Genomic DNA, 25,795 nt, shown 5'->3' on the forward strand with positions numbered 1-25,795 from the left:
ATTGTTCTCAGATTTGGTCCCCAGGATTTGAAGGGGAGAAATTAACTGTGGAAAGGATATAAAGACGGATGACAAAGATGGTTTCAGGACTGTACAAGGATAGTTATGAGGATCGGCTGAGAGAATGTGTACTGCAGAGTTTGGTGGATAGAAGAAGGAGAGGTGATATGATTGAGACTTTTAAACTGTTGAGAGGTGGTTACAGGGTTGACATTGGGGATTTCTTTCGCTTGGTTGATCAGCAGGAAGGAGTGATGACAAGAGGCCATCCCTGGAAGTTACGAAAGGAAACTGTGAGCAAGAGGGTAAGGGGTGGTTTCTTTGTGTGGAGGGTGGTTGAGCCGTGGAATGCATTGCCTGATGGAGTGGTGGGAGCGAGAACGGTCAGTGACTTTAAAGAGTGGTATGATAGACTTTGTGTTTCTCAGGGGGGGACCTCCCCTCGATGAGTCTTGACAGACTTTATGTTTTTGGAAGGACCTCCCTCGATGAGTCTTTTGACTCCTTGGAGGCCTGAATAATAATAATAATAATAATAATATCTGCCTGGAAATAGTGGCAGAAACACACTTCTAACTTACATGTCACTATTCTTAATTCAACTGCAAAATTATAGAATTTTTGATCTTTCAATACATATATGGTCTACACTTATTAGAGTAGGGCATAGGAGATTATTATTATTATTCCGGGCAACTCCTAGGAGTCGACAGACTCATCAAGGGAGGCCCTAACATGTCAAAAGCAACTATTCGACATTCACACAGTATCTATCATACCTTGCCTTGAACTCATTCACGGTCGTAGCACCCACAACAGACTCTGGCAGCTTATTCCACCCATTCACTACTCTCCATGTAAAAAAACTTATCTCTAACACCCTTGCCCAGCTTCCATGCATGGCCCCTCGTCCTCCCACCACCAGTCCTATTTTCAAAAATATCTTCTGGATTAATCTTATAGAAACCCTTCAGTAATTTGAATGTCTCAATCATATCACCCCTTTTCCACCTATTGACCAATTTTTGCAACCCACAAATCTTCAACCTATTCTCATAAGGTTCATTCCACAGACCAGCTATCATCTTGGTCACTCGTCTCTGGATCCTCTCACCTTCCTCCCCATCACAAAGAAACCCTGGCACCCATAACTGGGCACAGCAGTCCAGATAGAGTTTTATCAAGGCTTAATACAGAGGAACAATAACTTGTTTGTCTCTGCATGTTAAAGTATTTTTCAGAAGCCAAGTGATTTGATGAGCTGATTTAGCCACTATATATATATATAGAGGCTAAATCATATATATCGTATATATATAATCTATATTATCGTATATATCTATATACGATATATAGATGTATATAATCTATATATCTATATCGTATATATATAATCTATCATATATATCGTATATATATAATCTAATCATATATATAGTCGCAATAAATACAAAATGTTATATTCAGGCAATGACAATCAAGGAAAAGAAGGAGTAGCCATAGTATTCAACACAAAATACGAGGCTAATCTTCTTGAATGGCAGTCAGTCTCAAGTAGAGTAATGTGGGCAAATATGAGAATGGGGAACTGGACAATGAGACTTATTTGTGCCTATGGTCCCACAGAAGGTTCTACTAAGGTAGAAGTGGAGGAATTTTTTGAGGCTTTAGAAAAAGCAACTGATACAATGAAAAGTTGGTCCTTGATGGGGATCTAAATAGCAGAGTAGGAAATGATTGTGAGACATACAAAAATATTTTGGGAAAATTTGGAGAAAAGAGCAAAGCTAATAATAATGGCAAATATCTGTTCGATTTCTGCTCAGGACATGGACTGGTTATTACTAACACCATGTTCCAACATAAAAATGTGCACAAATTCAAATGGAGAGAAGAGGCTAGGAATAAGAAAAAGTCTCATTGACTATGTTATTGTTGATAGTGATGTTTTCTCCCTGGTGCAGAACACCAGAGTGTACAGAGGATTTGAAATTGGAAGTGATCACTATTTAGTCTTGAGCAAAATAAAATTGAATTTCATATTGAAAAGAATAACATGTAAGAAAGTTTTAAAGCGAATAAAAGTTGTGCAGCTCTCAGATGTGAGCTGTAGACTAAAATACACAAAGATTATTGAACAAAAAATGCAAGAGTTTGAGAACAGGAATCAAACCTTGGAGATTCAGTGGCAAACTCTGAAGAAAACATTGATTGATTCTGCCAGAGAGGCATGTGGTGAGGTTGTCTGTAAGGATAAAAAAAAATCAGAACACCCTGGTGGACACAGGAAGTTAAAGAGGCAGTGAAGGAAAAGAAGAAAGAATACCAAAAGTTCCTGTCAAATAAGTCTGATTGTGCTCTTAGAGAATATAGAGACAAATGCAAGAATGCTAAACACTGTGTAAAACTAGTTAAACAAAAGTCATGGGAGGACTTTGGCAAGAATATAGAAAATAAATATCAAGAAGGTGGCAAAATATTCTGGAGGTTGTTGAAGAAGCTTAAGAATGGAGGAAAGAATGCTATAAAAGGAATTAGAGATGATAAAGGTGACATGAAAATGGAAGAAAAAGATATCCTAGAAGAGTAATTACTTTGAAAAACTGCTAAATGAAACAAGCAGTGATGACAGCACAGTGGTAAAAAACACTAACCAGGCATGCAGTCAGGAATACATATCCATACTTGAAGTAGAAAAAGCCATCAAAGGCTTGAAATGTGGAAAGGCAGCAGGAGTAGATGATATTCGACCAGAAATGCTGAAGTATGGTGGTATAAGAGTCTTACAGTGGCTGCATGCATAGTTCAGAAAGCATGGACAGATGGACGAATTCCCGATGATTGGAGTAGAGCTCTCATAGTACCCATATATAAAAAGGGAAATAAAACTGAATGTGAGAATTACAGAGGTATTTCCCTACTGAGTGTTCCTGGCAAGATCTATGCAAGTATACTTGAGAAACGGTTGAGAAGAATTGCGGAAGAAAAGCTTGGTGAAGAACAACCTGGATTCAGGTCAAACAGAGGCTGTCAGGATCAGATCTTCACTTTACGACAAATAGTCGAGAAAGCATAGGAATATAACAAAGATCTGTATTTAAGTTTTGTCGATTTGGAAAAGGCATATGACAAGGTGCCAAGAGAGAAGCTATTCAATACGCTGCAGTTATATGGTGTCAATGGGGCATTATATCAAGCAATACTTAGTCTTTATTTGAGTTGTAAGTCAGCAGTTAGAATTGAAGGAAGTACAGGAAGATCGTTTAATGTTAAATCTGGTGTGATACAAGGATGTACATTATCCCCTCTGTTATTCATTATCTATATGGATCACATTATGAAGGAAAGTGGTATTAAACATATCAAAATTGGAGATGTTAATGTCAGCTCTTTGCTTTATGCGGATGATGTTATACTTCTAAATAAATCTGCTACAAGTCTGCAAGATTCTCTGACTAAATTGAATAGCTGTTGTAATAGATATGGTATGAAGGTCAGCAATAAAAAGACAAAGGCAATGAAAATAGGCAGAATCATTGAAAATGTCAACTGTGTTGTGAATGGAGAACCTGTGGAACAATAAAACATTTCAGCTATTTAGGCACGATTTTAACTGAAGATGGTAAATTAAATATAGAAATAGACAACAGAATCAGCAAAGCTGGTATGGTGGAAAGTCAATTGAATAAATTCATATGGAATAAGAGAGAAATTAGTCGGAACACTAAATTAGCTGTATACAAGACAGTGTTCAAATCAGTTTTAACTTATGGATCTGAGAGCTGGGTCAGAAGTAAAATACTTGACCAAAGACTAGAGACCACAGATATGCGAGTCCTGAGAAAGATTATAGGCGTGAACAGATGGCATCAATGGCAATATCATATTAAAAACGAGGATATTAGGAAAGAACTTGACATTGTCAGCATCCAGGAATGCATTAGCAGAGCTAATCTCAGGTGGTATGGTCACTTAAACAGAATGGGCGAGGAAAGATTAGCAAAACAAGTGTTCTCTGCCAGGTTGGCAGCAAAACGACCCAGAGGAAGACCAAGATATAGGTGGATTGATATGGTATAAAGTGCTTTAGACGATAGAAAAATAAGATCTGATAATGTTGGAGTGTTGACAAGTAACAGACTGATATTGGAGGAAAATTGTAGATAGGAAATTAATAATGATGTAATTTTTTTCATGTAGTACTATCATATCCTGCACACCCCTTGAGGGTAAATGGCAGGAATTTGATGATGATGATGATGATGATTTAGCCACTTTTGCAATGTGCCCCCTAAACTTCAATTCCCTATCCACCAACACTCCCAAATCCCTGGCCTCATCAATCTCCTGGAGTACAGTTCCACCACTGTGTTATATTGCTGCTATAATGAGATGCAAACAAATGCCTTACAATCTGTGTGTTGAGGCTTAAGTGCTGTGAAGAATTCATGTTGGAGGTTTAATGGAATATTATCAGCACTGAGAAAGGATTAAAACTAATTTTAATACTTCCAAAATTTCGTGTCCGTCACAAGAGACATCTTCAGGGATTACAAAAAATTGTTACAAAACACTTTTTTGTAACACACACACACAAAATACAATACAATAGTGAGTGAAACTAAAATCCTATCTAGGTGGTGCGCCCTCTATGGGCATTTGAGATGGCCTAAGATGTAAAGAGGGATCTCTGATAATTAATGTTTCCCACATTTTCGAAAGTTTAATGCAAACATATTTGTTTAAATTTGGTTGATTCAAACCATATATACGAGTCCCCCCCATATATATAGGGTTTACCAAAAATCCACAAACCTAATTCTTCCCTAAGACCTATAGTAGATGCCACCAATGCTCCTTGCTATAAATTGTCAAAGCAGCTAGCTAACTCTTTGACCCCCCCTCACTAGTCTTACCACATCTCATGTAAAAACTCTACCCACTTTAAAAATTTAATTGAAAATCTTATTTTAAATAATACAGACATATTGGTCAGCTTTGACACCATCTCATTTTTACCAATATTCCCCTAATTGACACCTTAACACTCTTAAAAAACGTTTTTCCTTCTGATATGTTAGAGCTCTTTTCCTTTGCCATCAACTCTGGTTATTTTTCTTGGAAGAACAAAATCTACAAACAGATAGAAGGAACTCCCATGGGTTCCCCCTCTCACCCCCTCTTGCCAATTTTTACATGGAAAATTTTGAAAAACGAGTCATAGATGCTTCCCTTCTAAAACCTATCTGGCTAAGATATGTAGATGATGTGTTCTCTATTTGGCCTCATGGCCCAGACACATTAGATTCCTTCCTCAGTCACCTCAATAGTTTACATCCAAGAATCCAGTTTATGATGGAAAAGGAAAATAACAATAGTTTACCCTTCCTAGACACCTTAGTAACATGCCTTCTAATGGTAGCCTTTCTTTCTCTGTATATAGAAAACCTACTCATACAGGCTTCACAAACTCTTCCACCACCACCTCTCTCAGCAATACGGCATTATTAAAACTCTTACCAATAGAGCCCACAATTTTTGTTCCAGTGAAACTGCCCTTTCAACCGAACTCAAACATATACACAACACCTTCCTTTCCAATGGCTACAGTGACTACAGAATTAAAAAAATAATCAAGTTGGTCCCCATTCCCCGATCATCTCTTCAGAAGGACTTCAGAAATGCCATCACCATACCTTACATCCATGGTACATCAGAAAGATGTACCACGGATGTAAGGTATGGTGATGTAAGGTATGGTGATCTACCTGTCTGTCCTTACTTTGGACAGACAGGTAGATCGGCAACCATCCGATTAGAAGAACACAAGTCATACATCTGCAATCATGATTATGGTCAATCTACAGGATCTACTGGAAAAAGCCACCATGCTCCACCACAGTAAATTCCAAAAAAGAAAGACTATTCTTTGAATTTGAATCTGCAATCAACCAAATTTAAACAAATACGGTTGCATTAAACTTCCCAAAATTTGGGAAACATTAATTATCAAAGATTTTACATCCTAGGCCACCTGCAAATGCCCATAGAGGGCGCACCACCTAGATAAGACTTTAGTTTCACTCACTATTGTATTGTTTTGTGTGTGTCGTTACAAAAAGTTTTTTTGTAATCCCTGAAGATGTCTCTGTGACAGAGACATAATATTGGAAGTATTAAAATTAGTTTTAATTCTTTCTCAGTGCTGATATTCTATTAAACCTCCAACATAAATGCCTCACAAATAGAAATGGACTGACTCTCCATACTGTGTTTGTAGCAATTTAGCCCAGACCATTAACCATATCATTAGTGACTTCACCCCCTGTGTTCGCTTATTCTGGAAGTTATATAAACTTTTCTGTTGTTAAACCTGAAGCCTTATTGTGGATTCAGAATCTGTTAAACTTTGATACCTTTTGTGTTTTATGTAATAGTTCCACCTGTTTCTTCTCTTATTACTTTCCATATCAGTTGCTAAATAAAAAAAAATAAATTGTGTCCTAGATGGGATTCAAACCAAGGTCTTTCCAACCAAAGGGCCTCGTCTAACTGGATAAGCTACAGAGGTTAGAATTTTTATTTATTACATAATCTCAAAACCCTGCTGGAAAAACCAATCATGGAATATTTTCAAGTCACTTCAAGACCCCCAATAAGCAGGTCAGTAATCTTACACCAAACTTTAAATTCCTTTAAATGGATTGTTTTCACTTGTGTAGGTGGCATTAATATACCAAACTATTATATTTTATTACCTATTGATTGAATGATGGCAGTGGCATATATTCTGATTATGTTTGATCTTCTTCTTCTTCTGCAGCTTCTCCCACTTAAGTGGGGATCACTGTTTGTAATGAGTCTCCTCCACACCTTCCTGTCTTGGGCTGTCACCACATCCAAGTTCTTCATCTTCAAGTCCTCTTCTACCAGCTCCCTCCATCTCTTCTTTGGCCGCCCACGCTTCCACCTTGCACATCCATCTGCATGACCCTTCTTCCCACATATTCGTCCTCCCTCCTCATCACATGACCAAACCATCTCAACCTTGCCTCCTGTATTTTCGCTCCTAAGTTCGTAACTTTCACTGTTCCCCTGACATAGTCATTTCTCAGACGATCCTTTCTGGTCACACCGCACATCCACCTAAGCATTCTCATCTCTGCTACTTCCATCCTGCTGATGTTATTTTTCCTCAGGGCTACAGTTTCTATAGCATATGTCACAGCTGGCCTCACTACTGGCCTATAAATTTTGCCTTTCAGATTGATTGGCACCCACTTATCGCATAACACTCCAGCCATCTCCGTCCAGTTCCTCCAACCAGCTTGTATCCTGCATCCCACTTCCTTCTCAGCTCCTCCATCTTCTTCCACTGTTGAACCTAAGTATCTAAAGTCTCTCACCTTCCTGATGACATTTCCTTCCAGCTCCAGATCTGTCTCCTGGCCGCTGCCGACTGCGCAACACATATACTCTGTCTTACTTCTGCTCAGTCTCATACCTCTCTCTTCCAGTACTTTTCTCCATCTTTCCAGTTTAGTTCCCACTTCTTCTCTTGAATCTACACACAACAAGATGTCATCTGCATACAACATTGTCCAAGGCGCATCTTCTCTCACCTCCTCTGTTACCACCTCCATCACAATATTAAACAGAAACGGACTTAATGCTGACCCTTGATGCAAGCCAACTGTTACTTGAAAACTTTCTGTCTGTCCCAAACAGGTCCGAACACTTGTCTTCACATTTCTGTACATTTCCCGCACCAACCTGACATATTTCTCCGGCACCTTCTTCTCCCTCAGACACCTCCAGACTTCTTGCCTTGGCACTCTATCGTATGCTTTCTCCAGATCAATAAATACCAGATGTAGCTCCCTTTGTTTCTCTCGATATTTTTCCATCATCTGCCATAACCCAAAGATAGCATCTGTTGTTGATCTACCAGGCATGAATCCAAATTGTTCCTTTGCAATCTCCACCTCCTTCCTCATCTACCATCAAGAACCCTTTCTAGGATCTTCATTGTGTGGGACATCAACTTTATTCCTCTGTAATTTTTACAGTCTTGTGCATCCCCTTTACCCTTGTAGATGGGGACAAGAGTACTCTCCCTCCATTCCTCGGGTATATTTTCCTGTTGGCAAACTTTCATGAACAGGTCCCACAGCAGGTCAATTCCCTCTTCCCCCAGTGCCTTCCATTCCTCCACTGGAATTCTGTTGGGGGCTCACCAATTTTCCATTCCTCTTCATGGCCTCCGTCACTTCCACTCTACTGATATTCTGCACCATCCCCTCAGAAGGCTGCCCATCTCCTCTGAGAGTCCTTGCATTTTCCTCATTCAAAAGTCCCTCAAAGTATATTTTCCATCTGTTTCTTATGTCCACATCCCTCCATAATACTCTTCCTTCAGCATCTTTGATCTGCCTCAAATTATGTTTGATAACGCATGTTATTGGATTCATTGGTTCACTTTGTAGGAAGTCAGGATTTTGAACTGAATGATTACAATCATGACAAAGTTGACTATGGCATATAAGTACACAATCTCCACACACATACATTCTAGTGCATGTGTCAATCCATTTTGTTTTACAAGGAAGAAATCTCAGTTCCTTCAAGGAAAAAAAAATCCTGTCATGTATGTATGAGAATGGCTACTCATTTCATGAAAATCCCTTTGATTCTTGTATCCTTGATAGGATTTGAACCAGGTCATGCCAATCAAACAGAATTTGTTTGTGATTGCACTATTGCTGTCTGAGAATATGAAATAAGGACCTGATAAAACAACTGGATCCATATTTATATGTATACATATACAAGGAGTTAGTAAGAGCAACTAGAATCATGAAATGTTTTCATACTTCTTTTACAGACAGGCCTTTCTAGCACACTGTGATAGAATTTGGTAAAGTGAACCTTGTATTTTACTAACAAACTTTTCTGTTATGTACACAAATGGAGGAACTGCAATGTTGAAAAATCAAATATCATGAAATTATACTGAAATATGTAGTATGCATGGAAGAATTCATTTCTCCCCTACTCCAATAATTTTTGAAGAAAACAGACATCAAACTGTGACATCAACAACTGAGCCAATTCCTCAATTCAAGTCAATTCTGACTATTGCCTTGTAGAAAAGGATATGAGAGTCAGTTTCCCATGAGCCATAACCTTAATAATAATAATAAATTATACTGTCTTCCTAGTCCGCTCTCCAGCCAAAAGGCCGCGGATTCGAATCCTGCCATAGGCATGGATGTTTGTGATTGTCTGTGAAAATACAAATGGTGGTGGCCGGCGGTAGACTGCATTGGTGTAGACGATGTAGGTGGTTACAGTTGGTAGAATGAGTGGTGGAGACAGAGAGTTGTAGAGTAGGTGCCCTCCCTCCATGAGTCTTTCGACTCCCTGGAGGTGTTATAATAATAATACCGCCATACAATAGGCACTCAAACTCTTGGTTCAAATTAATTTCACCACTGTAGTGTTCTTTTTGTTGTTTTTTTTCCCCCTCTCTCTCGATTTAATGATTTCGATGGTAACGGCTACTTGTTTTAAATTACAATTCCATTTCATTCATATTTATGTTACTTTCTATTTTGATAATTGCTTTACAATTATCAAAGTGCAGAAACTTTTACCGCTGGTTTCTAAGTATATTCATGAAGTATTTTCATGAATAGTTTGCTTGTCGTCCCATGGGTAAGGATTTAAAACAATAATAGAATTTCTTTTCAAGTATAACATAATGATTAAAGTATAAGCTCACTTTCTTAATAGACTGCTTTTCTCCGCATACTTTACATATCCATTTATTAACTTTTTTTACTTGTTGAACTTGAAAAATCTCACAAGAATAACAACGGACTACATGAAATTCTTGTGACATATTTATTTTTAATATTAAGTGCCACAACGTTCGTTTGCATGCGCAAAAGTACGACACGACTTAACAACGAAAAATTCTCTTATACATACAAAACGATTAAGCTGCGCGCATTGAAAACAAACCTCATCCCGCCGAACTCAAAATATTTGATATATTCAAAGTGACTACAGTGGCTCCCCCTTCTATTTTAAAACATTCTGAACATAACATAGCGGATGAGATGGTTGTGCTTGTTTATGATTATTGCTGAAGCAAATAAATCATGATGCAGTATATAATATATAAAATAGATCTATTTGCGAACGCCTTTTTACTCCCTTATAGGGAGTAGGCGAGACCGTTGTAGCGCTATCTAACTTTCGGAGACTGATTGAGCAGTTTGCCTACTCAGTCTCCGTTAACCAATCAGAAATAGCAGGCCTAAAACTATCAATAATTTTTAACCGGCATCAAGGAAGAAAGTCAGCAATTGAAACTGAGCTTTCACTGACACTCCTTGTAAGAGAGAGAGGAACAAGGAGACTGGCCAAACAAGTACTGACATCTCGTGGTCTTTAACCGTCACACGATATATTTTATTGCTGTAACAGTGTGCGTTCTAAGGTCGATTTTCTTAAGTTCACGGGAGAAATACCCGCTGGCCCATACCAGAGAAGGACTAACTCGGAAATCGAAGAAAGGCTTAGGAAAAAAAAAAAGTTCCTCTAGTGCGACTTGACTTGAACTTAAGTCCATCTTCGGGTAGTCTAGCAGAAAAGATGCAAATGTCACCTCCATTGAGCTACTGGCCTTAATAAGAATTAATTAATTAGAACCTGCAAAGTCCTTTCATTCCCTACAGGGAGTAGGCACTTGTCAGCGACAGCATTCGAACGGCTTTCTTCGACAGCCTAGCTCTATGAATACAAATGCTGCTTCTGCAGGGCTACATAGACCTTATAATTTTTATTATTTTTTTTTATTGTTCTTTCAAATATTTACATATGTACAATGATCATCTATTCAGTATATTATTTTACAAGGTTCAGCACTTTATGCTACATATAATGAGATTTAAATAGTAATGATGATAACAGTTTTTTTAAATTTATATAACAATCATAATAATAATTTACAATTATATTGCTCAGAGTTACATAAGTTGTATAATATTACATGTTGTAGTTTACTATTTTTTTTTCAAGTTTGAAAAGGTGTGATTATACAACAGTATTTACACATATGCAATCTAAATATTATGTTTCCTTATTCTCACAAACATACGGTGTTAACTCATGAATTAGATTTAAAAGAATTTTTTTTGTTTTACATTGCATACATTTGTTACAGTTATTATATACATTACATACATTTGTTACAATTATTATATACATTACATACATTTGTTTACATATGATACATTACTTATATTTGTTTACATGTGATATTTACATTATGTACATTGGTTTACACATAATACATACATTGGTTTTCATGTGATACGTACATTACATGCATTTGGTTACATATGATACATCTTGAATGAGAACTAATTTCTTTGCTTTCATCCTCGAAGCTTATATGTAAGCTTATCTGAGGATGACACCAGTTGGTTATTATGTATTGTTTTTTTTTTGCTGTGTTGGGAAGCTACGAAATCTGTGATTGAGAAATTCGCGCGCGCGCACTCACACGCACGCGCACACACACACACACACACACACACACACACACACACACACACACACACACACACACACACACACACACACACACACACACACACACACACACACACACACACACACACACACACACACACACACACACACACACACACACACACACACAATAACTTGGAATGTCTTGATGCGTCGCTGAACAGGAAGCCTGAACGAATACATTGTGTTTTCTATGGTATTTTGGGTGCGTGTTTCTTGTTTGTAGAATGTCCTTAGAGCTCTTTTCAGGCTATTGTAATTTGTAAGGTTTCTGTATTCAAAAGGTACTTTGTTTATCATGTCTGGGATGTAAAAGTTTCGCGTGGCATTTCCGTAGTGATTATTGTATTTATATGTGATATAATTAGTAGTCTGAGGTCTTGATATACGGTTTGTATTTCTAACTGTCCTGTAGTTGGCATCGAAATAATGTTTTAGCAAGGCTGCATAGTGACATAAACGTTTTGCTGTCAGTATTTTGTGTTCTGACATTGCAGTATATATAAAGTCGTTATTTTCTCTTTGTTCCAAAGATCAGTTTTTGTCATTTTGTACTGTAGCGACATTAATCTATTTAATTTGTAGGGTGCACAGAAAGCATACATTGTTATAGTGTATCTTAGTATATTTTGGCATAGTGCTTTGTATATTAGTGTTTTTAGGCGCATGGGAACTATGTCTTTTAACACTCTCATTGCCAAGCTGAAAATTGGAATTTCGTGTGGTGGCCACATTTTTTTTATTTTTTTATTTAGTTAGCGACGTCCACGCGATTACGCTTGATCGGCCGTTTGGTGAGAACTCGCATCGCGCGATATCGCGTGATTGGCAATTAACGTGTTAACCTGTAGAATTTGCCACTTATTGTTCGGAGTTTGTTGTGTAGATGGTTTATGTGGCTATTCCAGTTCATATCTGCATCGAAGTAAATTCCATGGTATCGTATTGTTTCAACCTGAGTGATTGTAGTGATTTTGCTGTTCTGCGTGTTTTTTATGTTGAAAAGTGGATGTTGGATGGTTATATATTTGTTATCAACTGGTCGACTTCAGTGGATTTCTGAATATCATTAATTTTGTCTTTTCTGAGTTTAGATGTATGGAGTTTTTCGTGAGCCAGTCTATGATCAGATTTTTATCATGTTGCATATTTGTTTGGGCCATGTTTGCTTTGTTATCGATGGATATTATTGCTGTGTCGTCTGCGTATTGAATATCTTCCCTTTGAGTGGTAACTGATTAATATCGTGAGTGTAAATGTTGAATAGAGTTGGGGAGAGAGTGCCACAGCTCCCTGTGGCACTCCACTGGTTACTGGTAGCTCTCTGCTTCGGTTTGATCCGATACGTGTGATATGTTTTCTATTTTTGAGATAGTTTGTAAACCACCTGTGAAGAGGCCCGTCTATTCCAACATCCCTCAGCTCTTCTAACAAGGTTTGATATGTAAGTGTATCGAATGCTTTAGTTAGATCTATAAAGACTGCCATGGCAATTTTGTTTTTGTCTAAGGCGGTATTAATTACGTCTGTAAAGTCTTCCAAGAGAGATGTTGTTCCCTTATTTTTCGGAAAACCATATTGTGTTTTGGGAATAATATGAAAGATCTCAGTGTACGTTGTGAGTTTCTTCACTATGATCCGCTCCATAATTTGATTGATAATTGGTAATGTTGCTATGAGTCTGTAATTGCTGATTAAATTTATTTTTCCTTGTTTGTATATGGGTGTGATTATGGCGGTCTTTAGCATACTTGGTATCTGTCCTGTTTTAGGATTTATTTTATGATATTTGATTGATTTATTAGTTTTCGTAGGATGGGACTTAAACTAGTTGCATGTTGCTTTATATCTTTAGGTCTGATACCATCTATTCCTGGGCCTTTGCTTGGTTTGATTTGATGTATTGCTGAGAGAAGTTCTGCTTCTTTTATGGTTGGGAACCATAATGTCTGTTTTGATTGTGGTCCAAGTGGAGGGTCTCGTTTTGTGATTGGGGGAATATTTCTGGGGCAGTTCTTTGAAGGAGTCTGCAAAGTATTGGTTAAAGTCATTTGCTAGTTGTTGGAATAATAATAATAATAATAATAATAATAATAATAATAATAATAATAATAATAATAATAATAATAATAATAATAATAATAATAATAATTCATAACGCTAGGCCGCCCGAAGAAAGAGGTTCTAAATTCGATTTTAGTCAGGATAGAGAACTTCTTCTTAACCTTGTTTAACCATGCTCTGATTTAGTCGATCTTTGGAACGGGAAAGTGAGTCTTTTTCTCCAGGAAATTCACATATCGAGCACAGGACCAACATTATTTCAGAAAATAATATATTGCCTTAGAGTCAGCAACACAAAATAGTGGTTCCTATCTGCCATACTATCTTCGCTGGATGGCGTTTAAAATAAGTGATGGTCGTGGTTAAGTTGTCTCTTATTGGCTAATGGTAAAATTTGACTATCCGCCTCAGTCTCCAAAAGTTAGACTACTAAAATTGGCTCATCTATGCTCTATGGGGAGAGCATGTGAGACCTTTTTTAGGATTTATTTTATGATATTAATTATAAAGGTAGCATGTGTTCATACTTCGAACTTCACAGTTATATTTTTAGATCGTATCCATTATTCAAGGTTGAAATTAACAATCCTTCCTAAATTATACTTAAATCTGAGTGTGTGAGTTATAGGTTGTTGTTTTAGAATTGCAGCAGAAGCAACTAAGAATATGTCCAATGTATTCTGTAATTTCGTATGTTCTTCTAACAGGTATGCTTTCAGCGCGATGAAGAAACTAGTTTTCAGAGAAGGAAAAAACCTTCTATTTCCATTTGAAACTATATCATATTCAGTTGAAAATCAACAAATGTTAACACTCCAAAGGGTTAAAGAAGAAAAGTCGTTCATAGTAGATGAGAATAATGGAAGGGTGGTTAGAATATAAACGGGTAGCAAGAAGTAAAAGAAAATATTTTGCAAGATTCTAATTTAGTTTAACTAAAAAGAATTAGTGAAGATTAGCAACTGGAAAAATATCAATTTTTGCCATGGTAAAATAATATTTCCATTTGGGATTGTACCAACGAATATCATCTATGATTATCCAAAAATGGTATGCCAAAACGTTGTTTTCTTAGGTAACTTTGAAGCTACTGTGATGTATTCCTTTATACAAGCCGTACGCCATTTTGCTTTTGCAATGGAATGTATCGCAAAAGAAGAATACAAACGAGAGAAATAAGTGACTATTGTAAGTTCAGAAGTGGATCTTAACAGCACATATATGCAGTCATTCCTCGACTTATAAGAAATTTCTATTTTATATGACACTTTCAAGGAGTCCAAGGATTCATCGACGGAGGGCACTTACTCTACAACTCTCAGTCTCCAGCACTTCATCAATAACAGCGAAAAGCAACTACCATCTACATTCACACTAACACCATCCTCTGCTTACCACCACACTAGTAAATTTGTTTGTCCGTAAATTTCGTGTGTCCTGAAGGCCAATTTGTCTATATGCGAGATAAAAACCTCATTTCCTTGAGAAAAAACGTGGATACCTCCGTATAAATCAGCTAACTCACCAATTCTTCCAATTGCAGCACCGAGACACATATATGCGAGTGATAATCACTCTTTTACAGAATACGACCTCACTGGTGTATCACATTTACATTGTCTAGTTGCTTCCTTAAAGACATTATATAATCAATACTTTTGCTCACCCCCACTACAGGCAATAGCCTGCAAATAGGGTAACAAAAGTATGTATTTAAGGTGAGAAGATATTCAGAGACTTTTGGAAATGGGACCAGTCAGATTGGTGACTGGTCCCCATTTCCGGCCGCCTTAAATCAGTCCGATTGGAAATATTTTTACTTGTGAGCGCAGCAATCAAAAGAGAAGTGTTGAGAGGTTATCCCAGGGTTCCGTTTTGTTTAGACCTAGATAGTAGTCTGATCTGATTAATGTTGTCACCGGGTGACTTTGGCAGCTGTTCTTGCAATGGTTCCTCTATCTTGGAACCACCTCCATGGTGCCGGACACTTAAGCCAGCATGACGCATTCACCTGCAACTGTCCGGCTTCAACTTGTCCAATGGCTCTCTATCTCAAAGAATTATCAAATCGATTGCTGTCCTGAAGGTATAGGAGATGTGTTTAAAGATTATGCATTCACTCTATCGATCTAGTGAAGTAAAAAGTGGGAATGGTATCATGAATGATACTACAAAAAGGGACAGGAAGAGAGGATGGAAGAGGAAGGGAAGGGAAAATGGAAATGAAAAGAGAGTGTGATGAACAGGATGAGGAGGTAGTGATGAGATGAAAGAATCGATCTCTTCAATTATTATTCCGTTAAACAACAGTCAATCGAAGAATTCCAAAAATTGCACAAATTATGAAAAAAACAACTAATTACCAGAGTAGTAGTCAATATTATTTTCTATATTTGAATGAAAATGTAGATGTTGAAAATTGCGAAAATCTGTTGACTTTTAATGGCTATGAATATTATTATTATTATTATTATTATTATTCCTGATACCTCCAAGGAGTCCGAAGACTCATCGCGGGAGGACATCTTCAACTGTCGCTACACCTTACCTCTACTACTAATCAACGCCATCTACCGCCCACCTCCAACACCACCACAACTAGTAATTTTTGTCTGTAAATTGCGTGTGTTCTGAAGGGCCGATTTGTATGTATGCGGGATGAAAAACCCGAGTTTCCGGGAGAAAAAACCCTGCTACCTCCGTATGAGATCGGCTAACTCACCATCGATTGAAATCGACCAGATAAAGATTCCTCCCGTCGCGACGAGAATCGAACTTAGGCCTATTCCAATCGAAGGGCGTAATGTACCGTCGTTCTTCCAATTGCGCTACGGAGGCGCTTTATAATAAGCTGAGAAAAAATTGGAAATTCACACAAACGATTTGGCTTCTTTCTGGAGTGGCAGCCAGTATTAAGGAAATTGTATATACAGTTAATTAGAATCACTCCGTGTCATATACTGAAAATCAATAGTTGCTGTAGAAAAATTGAAAACAGCTTTAAATGAAATGATTAGAGCTGACAACTACATTAAGAGCTGATTGTTGAATTTCCGTATATTAAATACGATTTGTCAAGAAAATGTGCAGCGATCACAACCAACTTCTCCGAAATGCATTAAGTGCACTGCGTATCGCCTGGAAATGAATTGATTCTCGTTCTTATTTCGAGTGATGTAATTATAATGTAATGATGATGCAAAGTTGGGTAGGGCAATAGTGAATGCAGAAGATGTCAAAGTCTTGCAGGATGACTTAGATAGATTGGAGTTCTGGGTTAAGGAGAATGGATGTCAATTTAATGTGACAAAATGTAAGGTTATGCATTTTGGGGTGAAAAGATTAGCAGCAGTATACCACATTGGTGGAACTGTACTCCAAGAGATCGATGAGGCCAGGGAGTTGGGAGTGTTGGTGGATAGGGAGATGAAGTTTAGAGGGCACACTGCAAAAGTAGCTAAATCAGCTCATCAACTCACTTGGTTGTTGAAAAATACCTTGACGAGCAGAGATAAGCAAGTTATTGTACCTCTGTACCGAGCCTTGATAAGACCTCATCTCGACTAATGTGCCCAGATTTGGTCACCTCGGTTCCTTTTTGATGGGGAGGAGGTGGCGAGGATCCAGAGGCGAGTGACTAAGATGATAAGAGATCTATGGAATGAACCATATGAAAACAGGTTGAAGATTTGTGGGTTGCAGAAACTAGTTGATAGGCAGAGGAGGGGAGATATGATTGAGACATTCAAATTGCTAAAGGGATTCTATAGGATTAATTCAGAGGATATTTTTGAGATCAGGACTGGTGGTGGGAGAACTAGGGGACACCTATGGAAGCTGGGCAAGAGTGTGATTAGCAGTGGTGTTAGAGCTGGGTTCTTTACTTTTAGAGTGGTAAATGTGTGGAATAAGCTGCCAGAGTCTGTTGTGGGTGGTATGACGGTGAACGAGTTCAAGACAAGGTATGATAGATACTGTGAGAATGTAATCGCATAGTTGTGTGGACATGATGTTTAGGGCCTCCCTCGATGAGTCTAAGGACTCCTGGAGTCGTCCGAAATAATAATAATAATAATAATAATAATTTTTGAATATAAATTTGCTTCCCGTGTTTGTTTCACGGATTTTAAATGGATGTGTATAGTACATATTTGGCCGTATTAGTAGTTTCGAACGTATGAATGAACTTAATTTAAACCTACTGGGTGAATCTGTAACAATATTTAATGTTGAAAACAGGATTTAAGCCTTGATCAGAAAATAAGACCCGTGTTCCGTCCTCCAGACAATATTTATTCGCAGTTTCCAGTGCTCAATTATTTTTTAGAAATTATAAAAGAATAGATGACCGATGACATACGAAAGGATTTCATTTTGCATTTGAATACACGAAAAGTACCTTTAATAAAATTTTCCATCATCCTGATTCCAATAATAATTGAATTAAGGATGCTTTGAACGAAGATGTAAAAACCATAAAGTCTTAACAAGTAATGAAGAAATCCGCATGGTGGAGATTTTTTTTGTAACAGTTCGTTAAATTTATCGTTTCAGAAAATGAGTTTTCGTAATATTTACGTTCTGAATATGCAAAACTATCAAACAAGGCCTCGAAATTTAATGCCATTTGCTACAATTTTTTTTATGCGAACGAACTTTTCTTCAGCACTTTTATACAAAAAGTCAAAATATAGAAACAGACTAAATGCGGAACTTCATATAAGAGTTCAACTTGGCAGAATTGAGTCAAACAGTTCTGAGCTTGTTTCAGTCAAATAACATGAAACTTCACACTAAATGAAAATCAAGGTTGTTTATAATTTAGTAATTTCATATTAAAAATGTTTTTTTAATATACGTATTATTTCTGGAAAAATTCCCATTTTACTCCTCTAAAATAAACTATGATTTTTTTATGGCTAATACTGCATACTTTCGTTTAGGAGTGCCCTTTTTTTACAATATTATTGGCTCTTTACAATATTATTGCACCCTTCGATTGGAATAGGCCTAAGTTCGATTCTCGTCGCGACGGAAGGAATCTTTATCTGGTCGACTTCAATCGATGGTGAGTTAGCCGATCTCATACGGAGGTAGCAGGGTTTTTTCTCCCGGAAACTCGGGTTTTTCATCCCGCATACATACAAATCGGCCCTTCAGAACACACGCAATTTACAGACAAAAATTACTAGTTGTGGTGTTGTTGGAGGTGGGCGGTAGATGGCGTTGATTCGTAGTAGAGGTAAGGTGTAGCGACAGTTGAAGATGTCCTCCCGCGATGAGTCTTCGGACTTCTTGGAGGTATCAGGAATAATAATAATAATAATAATACTCAAATCTTTAGGCATTACCAATATGTTATAAAACTAATATATGAAGAATAATATAGGAGGAAAATTCGGACATAGTTTTTTTTGATGTTTGCTGTCTCCTTATCCTAGCGATATGCATTCATCTGCTGTTAAGCCGTTAAAGGAAGGGTGTTTTGGGAAAGTGGTTGTAAATAATGTGACGGAAATTGAGAAAAAACTCGATTTTTTTATGTGTGATATTATCATTGTTATGAAGAGTGGGTAGAGAGCGTTTTGGAGAGTGGTGAGAGATTCTTTGGGAAAGAGGATGGATTGATCGGAAAAAGTCAGGGGTGGGAGTAAGTAACGGCGTGTGAGCCGCTTCGACAGTGCGTCGTCTTCGGAACTCATGGGAGAGTTCCGAAGACAACATCAAACAATATCCAAAAAAAGTATATCCGAAATTTTCCTCCTATATTATACTTCATATATTGCTTTTTTAAAATATCAGTAATGCCCTAAGATTTGAGTAAAAACCCAATGACATTGTAAAATAAAGAGGCATTCCTATACGAAAGTAGACTATATTAGCCATAAAAATAATAGTTGATTATTATTCATTTTTTGCTGATACATATTCTTTTTTCATATCACATGTTCTTTATCTAGTATTCCTTGTTCCGGATAAAAAAACAGGAAATAATCTTAATAAATGCCTGCTTGGTTGGCCGAGTAGTGAGCGTATCAGCTCTACAGCCAAAGGCTGCGGGTTCGAATGATGTGGTTCGCTGTAGTTGGTGGATTGAGTGGTGGAGACGGAGAATTGTAGAGTAAGTGCTTCCCTCTATGAGTCTTTGGACATCTTGGAATGTCACGTAATAATAATAATAATAATAATAATAATAATAATAATAATACTTTAAGATAAAATATGTCACTCCAATCCCTTCCACTGAGATCTGCCTTATTTTTTATTCGAGGTTCTTCTTTTTCAAAAGTCTGAGACCCGCTGGGCTAGTGTGAAAACACCTTCCAGCTTATTGGAGACCTGAAGTTTCTCGAAAACATCCATGTTTGAATTCTAGAGCAGGGTTTTTGGACTCTGTCATAAAAAAATAGAAATAAAAAAATAATGGTATTCATATTTACGAAATGCTGTAAACGTGGAGTCTTTTATTATCGTGAGAGGGACATTTTTTTAGATAATTCAGAAACCTAATCTAGAAACCAAACCCAAACGTTTTCAATTCACTTCACCTCTATAATAATCAATGTGTTTATTTCAAGCCGGGAAACGAAAAATCATTAATTTTCATTAAAAAATAAATAAAAATCCGCAAACGCTTAATACCATCAATACCACACCGTCAATATAATTTACCATTTAATATCAATTTCATTTTGATCTTTTGAGAAGATAATTTGCAACCCTCATATATTTTTCCTCTTTCTCCATGACCATTATTTGTAAAAGAAAATCTTTTGCATATTATATAACCTTTATATCATATTTCTGTATTGCAAATTTCTTGGATGTAAAATATGGTTAACACATAAGAAGTTTTATAAATAACACGTGATGCATGAAAATAATCTCGAAAGGTTATTCCGTTCATACCACTATTCTGCCATCTAGTGATTTCATTCATCTACTACCGGTTGGCACTTTCAGTGTGCTAGAGTATCTTGCTCTCTTTGCTGTAGCCATTTTTCTGCATGTTGATTTCGAATTTTTGCATCTAATTGCATCTGATTTATTTGATCAAGTTTTCAACAAGGAACAGTTACTTTTTTAATAATGGTTCAGCGAAAGGTATGAGCCTTTTTTATTTTATTTGTGCAGTTGCAATTTTGCTGAAACAATTTGTAGTTTTTAACCAATTTAGTTCAGCGTGGGTATTTATATATAAATTACGTTTGAGATAAATCATTATTAGTATATCATTTTAAATACGTAGAATAAAGTATTTTATGTTTAAATTATTCTATTTTCATATTATTGAAAATATGTATTTCATCGTGGTGTGTTAGGCAGAAGTTGCGAAATTCGAAGGATTCCTTACCGATAAAAAAAAAAAAAAAAAAAAAAAAAAAAAAGAAACACAGCTGCAGTTAAGTCTGATAATAGAATAACAGAGTTATTCCTTTATCACATCTAGGCCACAAAAATTGACTGCTTACTTCATTTGACTCCATTTAGCCTGAATCCTACTACTAGATAAAATTCCCCTGTTTAATTTGAGATATGCATCTTGACCAGCTTTCACATATGGAAGTGAGACCTGGATATTCAAGAAGAAGTGGTGCTATAGGAGAGAGAGCTCTAAAAATTTCAGACAGGACATGACAAATACAGATGTCCTACAGAGAATGAGAACACATCTTTATTACATGAAATGATCCAGAGAAAGATGAGATTGGTGGGACATGTACTGAGAGGTTCAGCAGGACAGAGGATACTAACAGTTTTAGAAGGAAAAATTATGGGTACAAATTTCAATTCTATACTATACAAAAAGGACAAACTATACAAAAAAGGCAAAAAATTAAGGACATGACTTGAAAATATAAGATCATGGACAGGGTCACATGGCTATGCAGAAACAAAAAGGAAGGCTACCAACAGAGAAAATTGGAAGGACATGGTGCTGCACCCTCTCACTGAGGAAACTACATGAAGAGAGAGAGAGAGACCTTGGTATTTATGTTTTTGAATGGGATTCTTATTTTTACAAATTAGTAACATCAGATATTAAAAGTGCTTCATTGTGACACTAAGTGATTAAATGAAAGGATAATACATCAACGTTATGCCAGCTGCTGCTGTGATGGTTGATAAATCGGTTAGCAGGTTGATAACGTTGGAAATGCATAGTTAAATCCAGTTTTGCTTTCATGGCTTAGTTTGATCTGAGGATTGGAATCAAGAATGGTAAACTTAATTTATGAAATTACAATCTTTTGTGATAATCTGTGTTGAAATGCTGTGCTGACTTGTAGCTAAGCTCTTTTTTATAACTGCACTTGATGTTTGTCCTTTTTGTGTTTTCAAATTTCAGTTCCATGCTGTGGTCTTCATGCAGTCATTTCTATTGAATAATAAATACTAACCCAGTATTATAGCTGACCATGAAAGATTATAAATCTTTAGCACATTAGTACCATTGATTGCATAGGTTCCAAATTTCTATAATAGATATTCAGAAACATTGTTTTAGAGCTGAAATATGATACTTTTTCAATCTACTTCCACCTTGATAAAACTGGCCTCATTCCAGGCAGGGAAAACCAGTCCTACCTTTAAGTAATGCAGTGATGAGATTTGAACTTGTAGGGTAAAGCGCAAACACCTCAGTTCGTATTATTGATACTTTTTCAGTTTTAGGGATTTTGTGTTGAAATCTGTGGATTGAAAATTATACTGTACTCTTCCACCCATACTGTTGTGGAGAACAATTTCAAAATATGTGAAAGTATTGTTCTAAATAATAGCGCCTTTTAGAAAATTATTGCAACAGATATCATGCAGAACAAGAAATCCAGCATGAATGCATGTGTAATTCTGATCTTTTCAGAATTACAGCAATTCTGAAAATTCTTGTTGGTCTTTCCAGCCAAAGACTTGGTTTGGTTGGAAAGACCAACCAAATAGATAGCCTTTATAATGGCTTTTCAACTGATAGCTGGTCTCATAGAGGAGGCACCCCCTCCCCTTCAAGGTTTTCATCCTCACAAAACAGAATAGGTATAATCGAACTACAGATGGACCTCAACCACTGATTAAAGAGGATAGGTTTATAGCTTAATCTGAAATTTAATACTAAAGTACTTTTTTTTTTGTAACATTTATTGTATGAGAGAGAAGATACAATTTACTGTTCATGTTTTGTTTAGTTTGCTCTCATCTCCAATGTTATTTGCAATTGCTGTCCCTTTGTGCCACTCATTGTGGAATTGTCATGAATATAGAAATGACTTTTATATTCAAGGAATTACCAGGGATATAGAAGTGAGCTTTGAAAATTCTAAGTTTTGTATTTTGTTCTTCAGTTTTATGGACTGACCAGTAATCCAAATTTGATTAAATCACATAAGAAAATGAAAGGCTAAGGTAACAAAGGTAAGTTTTGCACAAGCCCATTTCCCTTGTTTAATTGCATCATCACCAAAAAAAAAAAAAAATTGTCATCAACTTAGCATTATAAGTTGAGTCACTGCTCACCATGTATTAGTTTTTTTAATCCTTAGTTGGGCAAAAGGTTGAGCTTCCTGTTTTTGGTGGCAAAGACAGCTTTTAAATCAACTAAGGTAACATTAAATATCCCAGTTTAATCAGGATTAGTACCATGCTAATCCTTTCATCACTTGGAGACATTGTCCTTAACAAATTTTTAAAATATTTTATTACTTTTAGATAAAAGGGTTAGCTTCCAGTTTTTGCCAGCCCAGATGACTTAAATAGTCATAAGTTGACATTAAATATATTGTTTAACATCCAACAGTAGGTTGGATATTGTATATTTTCCTTCTATCCATTACTCTCTGTAAATAGAATCTACTTTACAGAATTACATAGAATCTACTATTATTTATTACATTTATACACCTTTCAGAGATGACTTTGTTCTTTCATCACCCACTGTTCTGTGCAGTAGCTTTCCTACATTTATCCGAAACTACCAGCTTATAAGTCAATATCTATTCTTCTCCTAAGTTCTGCAAACTGCATTCTCTCATTCTATTCTTATTAACAGTCTGCAGTCCTTATAGTCTTAGTTATCAACCTCTGAATCTACAGCATTTCCAAATTGGTAGATATTTAGAATCGCCGTATAGAAGGGGGTTCAAGGTTTAATAATCAGGTATGGAATGCCAGATTGCTAACTGTAACATAAGTTATGATCTTCAGATCTATGCATATTGATCTGGACAGAGCTTAATGCATTTTTTTTATTATAAATATATTTATTTATTATAAATATACCCAAGGTGTTTAGGTGACTGTGATGATAGTACTACATGATTAAACTTACATTATTATTAATTTCCTATCAACAACTTTCCTCCAAATCAATCTGTTACTTGTGAGCACTCCAATATTGTCATATCTAACATTTTGTGTTTCAAAAGCACTTGATCAAATAAATTCACCTAGACCTTGGTCTTCCTCTAGGTATTTTTCCTGCCATCTTGGCATCAAACATCCGTTTTGCCTTAGATTAGATTTGAACCCAACTCTCAGATAACTTAAAACTGGTATAAACACCAGTTTATATACTGCTTGTTTGGTATTTTGGCTACTTTTTCTTATTCCATATAAATTTATTTAGCTGGCTACCCACCATACCAGCTTTGCTTATTTTGTTATCTATTTCCACCTCTACCACGAGTTGCCTTGGTCTTGCACTACCTGTAGGATCACTTGCAGGTGCAAACTTGACATTTTTGTCTGTTTGCTTACTTGGGAAAAATGGAGTAAAACCAGGTTTAAAATTGCTTGGTATCTTTAACATAATTATACCCAAGGTAAAAATATTTTCTATATCTATTTCTAGATTTAACCTTCTACTTTCACTAAAAACTGCCTAAATAGCTGAAATATTTTACTTGTTCTATAGTATCTCCATTCAGAATACAGTTGAGGTTTTCTATGTTCCTGCTTATTTTCATAGTTTGTCTTTTTTATTGCTGATTTTCATGCCAAATTTGTTACGGCTGTTATTCTAGTCAGTAAATCTGGGAAACTTGCACTAGATGTGTTTAGGAGTACATCTGCATAAAGCAATGATCTAAGTTTGACATCTCCAATTCTAAGAACAGGCTTGATGTCACTTTCTTTCATAATATGATCCATATAGATGAATAAGTGTGGAGATAATGTTCATCCTTATCATACATCTGATTTTACATCAAACCATCTTCCTGTATTTCCTTCAATTCTAACTGAAAACTTCAATTCTAATTGACAACTTAAATATAGTATGAAGTATTGCTCTGTATAACGTTCCATTCACCCCATATAATTGTAGGGTTTTGAAAATCTTTTCTCTGGGCACCTAGTAAGCCTTTTTCAGATCTAGAAAACTTAAGTGAAAATCTGATCTTGAGAATCTATTTGGTCTGAAACCAGCTTGTTCTTCAAGTTTCTCTCCCACAGTCTTTCTCAATTTTTTTTTTTTTCCCAAGTATTAGAGAAATTCCTCCAAGTTTTATTCCCTTTTTTTAGAAATGGTACTGTGAAAGCTTTATTCCAATCATTGGGAATTTGACCTGACCAAGCCTTCTGAATTATGCAATGCAAAACTTTTCTCCATTCTTAAATATTTCAGATTGAATATCATCTCCAGCTGCCTTTCCACATTTCAAGTTTTTGATGTCTTTTTCTACCTCAAGTATTGATATGTAATCCTCATGGCATTCCTCTTGAAAATTTTTTAGTATATGGTTCTGTCACTGCTTGGTTTGTTCAAGTCTTTCAAATAATCCAGACATGTAGAATCAGTCTTCTAAGTTTATCACTGAGACTCCAAGGTTTTGTTCTTGTTTTCAATTTGTTTCATTTTTTTCTTCAATAATGTGTGTATAGTCGAGTCTACAATGTACTTTTAAAAGCTGCTAAAACTTTCTTACATACTGCTCTTTTCAATGTGATATTCATTTTATCTTGCTTAGTACTAAGTAATGGTCACCTCCAATTTCAAATCCTCTCTACACTTGTATCCTGAATGAGCATGAAGATATCACTATCAAAATTGATGTAGTCAAAGGCTTTTTTATTTCTTGTGTCTTCTCTCCATGTGAACTTGTGCACATCTTTTATTTTGAAACATGGTTTT

The 25,795-nt window shown here is 36.3% G+C and overlaps 2 protein-coding genes across 2 annotated transcripts in view; one reads left to right on the forward strand and one right to left on the reverse strand.

Annotated features, from left to right (window-relative positions):
- The window catches only part of LOC150103757 (uncharacterized), a 45,992-nt gene extending 35,962 nt beyond the window's left edge, over positions 1-10,030 (reverse strand). The window contains exon 1 of the mRNA XM_090397025.1: positions 9,785-10,030. Coding sequence (XP_090253151.1) covers positions 9,785-9,904 — 120 coding nt within the window. The 5' untranslated portion in view covers positions 9,905-10,030. The remainder of the gene's footprint in view (positions 1-9,784) is intronic.
- A 10,573-nt stretch (positions 10,031-20,603) lies between these two features.
- RpL7A (ribosomal protein L7A) overlaps positions 20,604-25,795 on the forward strand; it is a 68,218-nt gene continuing 63,026 nt past the window's right edge. The window contains exon 1 of the mRNA XM_090396530.1: positions 20,604-20,772. Coding sequence (XP_090252656.1) covers positions 20,758-20,772 — 15 coding nt within the window. The 5' untranslated portion in view covers positions 20,604-20,757. The remainder of the gene's footprint in view (positions 20,773-25,795) is intronic.

Source organism: Typopeltis vanoorti, chromosome 8 (genome assembly GCF_054136105.1).
Source record: "Typopeltis vanoorti isolate ZY-2024b chromosome 8, IOZ_Tvanoo_1.0, whole genome shotgun sequence".
Taxonomy (NCBI): Eukaryota; Metazoa; Arthropoda; class Arachnida; order Uropygi; family Thelyphonidae; genus Typopeltis; species Typopeltis vanoorti.